Genomic DNA, 7,321 nt, shown 5'->3' on the forward strand with positions numbered 1-7,321 from the left:
TATCGTTCCTATCAATCAAGGCTGGCTATTTCTTACTAGCTGTGGTCGCTCAGTCGATCTGATCACCATAAAAAGTACAAATATGGGCGAAATTTTGTAAGTGTGACTCATCTTTATACCTTATACCTATAGTCTGAATCGGAAATTTAAAAGAGTAAGTTGTGTTTGGGAAAACACGAGGAGGGGTTGAATTATGGGTTATTTTAATCAAAAAATTAAAAAGGAAGGGACTTGTAATATGTGAGTGTGTCCTTTATTGAATGTAATCTACTGCGTGGTATTAAAATATTTGTATAGGTAGGCACATATTTTATTCTGGTGTTCGTGATTTCAGGTGATATCAGCCCTAGAAGCCAAGTCAGTGTTAATACAGTATTCGAACTAAGCACAACATCTACCGAAGTCGCTTCTCACCGGAGAGCCAGTAGCACCAGTATACCAGATACATTTATACCTGCAAGTGAGTACTTTTTATGGCATTTTTTTTTTTGAATTCTTGAAGTATGATTATCAATTTTGTTCATTGCACTACTATAATCACTAAAGATTAAATTTGATTTGAAAATTTGCACTGCTATATAGAAAAAGGAATATAACTTTTAAAAAATTGGCAGTTCTGTGATTTTTAAAAACTACAAATTTCAGATTTATTGGTTGGTTTTATGTAATTTATGTACCTACCTTTTAAGTTTAGTTTATTGTTATTTTTTTTGGGGGGGGGATGTCTCACTTTTCATGGGAATCTCTCGGTCGCTAGTCCTCTATTTTTGGCTCATTTTTAACTTGAAATGCGATCACCAGTGGGGGGACCTTCTCCACCATTAACAGGTTCTGAATTTTTCGAAATCACCAAAAAATTACAGAATAAACTGAAGAAAACCACGACATGGTTAGTTATTGTCGCCAAGGTACCTAATACCTATATCTGCAGAGTGGGTAGTGAAAATGATGAAATTAGTGAGAAAAAAATGGTTTTGAAAGTCGATTGTGAAATTATTGATCTTTGGCAACTCTGAAGAAAAAGTTGTCAAAATTTGGAAAACGTGGAAAAAATGATTTTCAAGTTGGAACAAAAATTAGAAAAAAATGTGAGTATTCGAATATAAATTATTGAATGGTAACACTGTTCGTAGTGTGTAATGTCCAAAAATCGGAAACTCTGAATGAGCTCCTCCCCTTCCTTCAAAGAAATTGAAAAGATAGGGAGGAGATTTGGAAATTGTGTGAAAAGGTGATGAAAAAGTGGTGATTTTTGCTTGAAAAAGGTCATTGAAGGTTTTAAGATTTTCTTTTTCTCTGTTTTTTTTTTTTTTTTTTTTTTTTTGGAAGGCCGAAAAAATGCCACAATTTTTTTCACTCTTGTCGAAAGTGGTTCCCATAACGCGTTAATAGTTAGAACATGATCTATTAGATGGAAAATTCCAATATTGTTTGTTGTTCAATCGTGATAAATTTCGAGATTTTGGCAAATTTCTTTTGGGATGAATATGAGAGAGGGAGTAAAAATAGGTACCTAAAATTGATTAATTAAGAATTGTACCTGTGCAATAACACGTTTTGAAGATTTTGGGGCAATTTTTTTGAAAAAATTAGAGGTCGAAATAACACTTCCTCTCATTTTTGTTTGAATTTGCTTTTAAAATGCATTAGGTAGGTAGTTGTGAAAATATGGTTTTGTGGAAGATTTTCAGAGCTTTAGCAGTCCAATTGCGCATCTTGAGGTTTTGGGATTTTTTTTTGAAAAAGATAACCCCCCAAAAATTTGCTTTTTATGATGAAGAATTTCTTGAGTTGTACTTTAGCAGCTGCTCAAAGCTCATTTCAAGATTTTAGTTTAAAAAAAACTTGAGAATGTGTTTTTAAGACAATATTAGTAATTAAATTTTTTTGTGCTATTTTTGACCCATTTTTAAAAATCAAATCTTAACAGTGCCTTCAATGAGCAGCAGGATTTAATTTTGAGAGCTCCTCCAAGATGTATGAACACGAATATGACCTATTTTTTTTTATTTGACCCCCTTCATGTCTCCTCAGACTTTCTTTATCGAGATTACAATCTGAAAAGATCGACGAAGTCATGTTACTATACACCAGATTATGCAGTGTTTTTGAAAATGAGGGGCTTCATGGAAAAGAAGCCTTAGTAAATTTTTGTTCACTGATTTTTACAATTAAAATTTTTTCTACAAGCAAACCTTTTCCAATTTGTTTTTTTTTCATGGAAGAACACTTCAATGTCATGAAATTAATAAAAAAAAAATTTAATAAGTACATACATTCAAAATTGTAAAATAAGAAAATAACTAAGGCCCCTTTTTCATGAAACCCCTCAAGTCTCAAAAATGAATACATACGCTCTTTACTTTTTCGATTTTAGCAGTGCTGTATTTAATAATATGTAAGTATGTACCTTCATTTGATGCCCTCTAATGAGAGCTCAATGTTTGAAAAGAGTCGGACCAAGAAATACAATCAAATTCTTTCTGCATCTTCAAAAAACATACAATTTGATAATATCGCATAATTTTATCATTTTTTTTGAGTTTTGACTCCCAATGAAGATGATCTGGAGGGCGTAGAAAGGGGTAAGATTTAAAAAAAATTGAGTTCACATTCGTCTTCAACGTCTTTGGGAGCATAAAATATTCGATATTACCATTTCTTCCAAATTTGTTCCCAAATTAGAGGGAGAGAATGTCTCTTTCCATTGAGAGAATGAGAGTCTTCATTTTGAAAATTGCACGTGTATTTCGAATCAGAATCAAAAGTTACATCACTGGCAATTTCTAATCAATGTTAAATCATGTTTCCCACTTACTTAAGTACCATTTTTAAAGTTGAACATTCAATTGCAAAAGTGAACTGTCAATTTGCGGAAACCTTAGTAAGTTAAATATTTCTGAATTCGATTTCTATTCAACCTGCTTAGTGCTTACGAATAATTAAATCACGTTGTTTTAAGCTGACGAGGAAACATGTTTTTTGAGGTGGGGGCGGTGGTGGGGGAGGAGGAGGGGGGGATAGGGACTAAAAATTTGCCATGATAAAAAAAATGCCAATTTTGGCGAATAAAAATGACGAGTTTTTAAAATGACATAAAATATGAAATGTGAATTGTGTCAATTAATTACCTCGAATTAAGGCTTGTATAAAATTGTTATTTTCCTTTTTTGAATTTACGGAAGTTTCAAAAATGGAATGTTTTCGAGGGCGAAAGCATTTAAAAATTTGTATTTCAAGAGGTGTAAAACAATTACGTTTTTTAAAAATCTGTTCACTTTTTTAGCCCAAAATTCTTGATTTTTAAATGATGGGTTTTTAAAAATGTCAATTTTGAAAATGAAAAGCAAACAGACCCTAGAGGAGTGAGAGAAAAAGCTAGTTTCAAGATGTAAAAAAACAATGTTTTTTCAGGTAAAAAAGTTATTTTTTTTGTTCAAACATTTCTTAAAATTTGAATACCCAATAGGTAGGTTTTTATATAGCTCGATTTCAATTTGAAAAAAAAGCAGAGACCTAAACGCGAAGCTGGAAAAGAAAAATTCAAAAATTCGTATTTTGAGAGGTAAAAGACATACCTACCTACCTATATTTTTTGTGTATTGACGATGAATTTATTTTTTTGGCAACACAATTTAGAATTAGGATATTCTCAATTTGAAATTTCAATTTTGAAATAATAAAAAAAAAACCGGATTCACTGACCTGAGCTATTTTTATCTAAGTATTTAAGAGGTATAGGAAGAAAACAAAGAGTGATTCTGCTCCCTCCGCAACCATTCGGTCTGGCTCGTTTGCTTGTTTGATAAACCTTTGTCTGAAATTTCGTTATTAACTTCTTGGTTTTCTTATTCCAAGAAGAAAAAAAAAAAGACATTTTATTTTCATCGAAGCTAAGATATTACACGTTGACGTTGAAATACATCAAACTCGTCTATTTTTACACCAGTGATGGTTTCACCCTTACGATTAGTCTGGTTTTTTCCCACTTATAGTATTATACGTCATCTCACCTAGACGACTTACGTTAGCCTATATAATTTGAAAAGCACGTCTGCGTCTGGCTCGAGATTATAGCCTACGTCTGTATTAACTTCGCATAGGTAGAAGTACCATAAAACTACGAGCAATGTACTCATTGGCAAATAAACTTTATATCGTGTAAATTTATGTGCTCGATGTATCGATATTAACGATTATCGATTTTCGCAGCGTTGGATCCGCGGTGTTTATTACACGAAAGACATTCTATATGGGAGAATCGATATTTGGGCAAGGAGCATAGAAGGGCCGGTGCCACATTCCAAGGACGCGTGTACAATTTTTTGGAACGGCCTTCCGGATGGAAATGTTTCATCTACCACTTTACCGTGTAAGTACTTTATCATGTTTTTATTAATACTTAAACGTTGATTCGAGACGATAAAACGATGCCGAGAGTATTGTTTCTCTCTGCGGACTGGACCTAGTCATCGGCTCGTGCCCCGCATCCTTCCTCTTATCCTTCATCGTATATGTATCGTCGTAAAACTACGTGTGATTGTTCGCTTCTTATGATTGCGGTGTAATGTACAGTGTACAATGTACATGAACGTACTACATACAATGTGTAATGATATATTTTCATCGATCATCGCCTTATACTATGTGGCCTGGTGTGCTTTTACTTACCTCCCTGGTAACTCTGTCTATACCAGACTGGGTTAATGTTGTCTGTCGTGGCTTTTTTGTATGCTCAGTTATAACCCTTTTAAAGGCAATACAGCTTAGTTGGAAATTTATTGATTGATGTAGCTGTTCATGAATTTGATATGGAGATGAAAATACTTAGTAAGAATGGATTACTGAACGATGCATTCCTCTGGTCTGTTTTTTTACTCAGCTCCTGAGCTTTGAATCTTTCTACGTATACTGTGTTAATTGGTAAAATAATCCTTTATAATGGATAAAGATTAAAAGGTTCGAGACACTGCATTCTATCCCAGAATTAGACCAGTACATACTACAAGCACAATATCTCTAATGAGGCTGTTAAATATAAGTGGACTACCCTAAGTACATCGCATTACATTATCTTATGATTGTTGAGTACCTAGCTCGTGTTTATGCACATTCATAGCATAAAATAGCCACAAGCGTGTACATTACGAGATTCCTACTGCATAGATATGCTGGGTACCTACATATTTTCTTTAGCTCAAGTAGAGTACCTAGGTAGATTAGATACACAACACAATTAATCTGAACTATAAAATTTCCAAGTTTATTAATATTTAATATCTTGTACGTTTATTATGTACTTTACTTATGTAGGTACCTATACTTATATTAATTGTGCACACGACAACTATTATTAAAACTAATAACGAGAATGATTCTAGAGCAGTACTACGAAATATATCGTATCCTAGCACTAGTACAAAGATCGGTGAAGTAGGGATGCGCTAATTTATTCTTATCTAAATAATAAATGAGTATTTACAGATATTCGCAGATATAACGTAAGTAGTATAAGGTAACGCGACGCGAGAGATACGAATATCATAGTACTTTACAAGTGGATGAGGCATTTCATTTTCATCTCACACAGCACAGCACAGTCTTCGTAATGTATTATGTATATGGGATGCACGATAAGAGTTTTAATACAAATATGTGTGTGTGTATTGTATATAATGCATCGTATGAGTGTATTTTACCTGTAAGTATTCGTGCGACAAATATGCTAAAGCCAAAGCTCATCTTTGTCGCTCGTATTGCCATAACGTTTCTATCCTAGCTAACGTGAAATCGGTGTTCATTGAAGCGAAAATCGTGTCTTCATTCAAAACTATGCTATATATGATTTCGGTACCTACCAATCGCGTTTACATTAATAATACCTATACCTTGAGCTCACTTATTTGGACGCAGTGTGCTGCAACGATATGCAATTTTTTTTCTTGAATTTTACAAAAAAAAACAACCTTTTTAGTAGGTATCTAGTTTGGGTAGTTGAGCTTTTGAATTATCGTCTTGAGATTGCTGGAATTTTCATGCATTGTTTGCTTTTTCAGCCTTTGAGAATTTGAAGAATTCTTGATTCTGCATCGTTTCATTTTTTTTATTTTTTTTTTATTGGAATGCGAGTGTGATACGAAGAAGTAGACATAGATATTTCTTTTCTTTATTCCTAGATTATGGACTATTGAAATAAGGAGAGAATGGTATTTTTTCTAAAAATGTAAACCCTTGATTTTTATTCCAAAGTGTAGAGGGAAAAAGTTCACGTGATTATACTTTATTCAATGTTGATCATTCATTTTTAGCATACCTATATTAGAATGATATTATTAAGAGGCGTCCCCGTGAAAACTTTCACCCCCCCCCCTTCTACCTTCATATTTAACGTGTTTTGCTTTTGTTGCCCCAAATTTCACCAAATTCAGATGTTTTCAATTTTCAATTAACAAAAAAAAACAACACATGTTTCTAAGATTGACACGTTTTCTTAGCTTAGGCTTACAAAACAGATGGATTCAAAAAAAAAACCGACAGAGCATTCAAAAAAAGGCTTACGTCACCAGTCAAAGATTTCAAATTCTGAACCTGAATTTTCAATTTTTTGGGCGAATTCTTGAAAACTGTTTGTTCTATTTTCCATTTATGAAAATAAAAGATCACGCTGTAGCTACAGCAATACTGTTGTTTCTAATGGATATTTGAATGTCTCAGCTGTCAGCTTTGAAATGAATGCAATTCCGAAGTTATTTGTTTAGTCGGATTAGTCGTCCTTATAACCACTGATTTTGATCGATTTAGATATTAAAATTTTGAAAATATATTAAGTAAGTACCTATGTATATATTTCTGTCAGTTCATATGATCAAAAATTTCTCTTGGATCATCTCATACCAAAATGAACTGGAAACCCCAATTGATTTGGGGATTCGAAAACAGGATATCTACTAAGTACAATATATTTTTAATGAAAAATATGGGCATAGATCAAATGAGGATTTTTGAACTTTCGTGAATAAAATTTGAAAAAAAAAAAATGAAAAACAACCCATTCTAAGGTTAATGAACATTTTAAAAATACAAATATTGTATTTAAAAAAAAAAAAAAAAAAACGAAAAATTTATGAGGCAACTCTCAATTTTGAAAAAACACACACGAAACTGAAATAAAACACAACACAACACAACTCAAAAAAATGACTCCCACTTCAATTAATCATACAAACAACGAATCCAGAGTTTCAAATTTAGTATGGTGGAGTTTTTTGAGATGTTATTTCGATTTTACTTTTTGAACATTTCAACAAATTATTTTTTTTAC

General features: G+C 32.6%; 1 protein-coding gene across 1 annotated transcript in view; it reads left to right on the forward strand.

The window, feature by feature from the left end:
• Positions 1 to 4,459, forward strand: part of LOC135840436 (potassium voltage-gated channel subfamily KQT member 1-like) — a 115,017-nt gene extending 110,558 nt beyond the window's left edge. Inside the window, exons 4-5 of the mRNA XM_065356978.1 lie at positions 335 to 460; positions 4,213 to 4,459. Of these exons, the coding sequence (XP_065213050.1) occupies positions 335 to 460; positions 4,213 to 4,376 (290 nt within the window). The 3' untranslated portion in view covers positions 4,377 to 4,459. The remainder of the gene's footprint in view (positions 1 to 334; positions 461 to 4,212) is intronic.
• Positions 4,460 to 7,321: the final 2,862 nt, after the last annotated feature.

The sequence above is a fragment of the Planococcus citri genome, chromosome 3 (genome assembly GCF_950023065.1).
Source record: "Planococcus citri chromosome 3, ihPlaCitr1.1, whole genome shotgun sequence".
NCBI classification, from domain to species: domain Eukaryota; kingdom Metazoa; phylum Arthropoda; class Insecta; order Hemiptera; family Pseudococcidae; genus Planococcus; species Planococcus citri.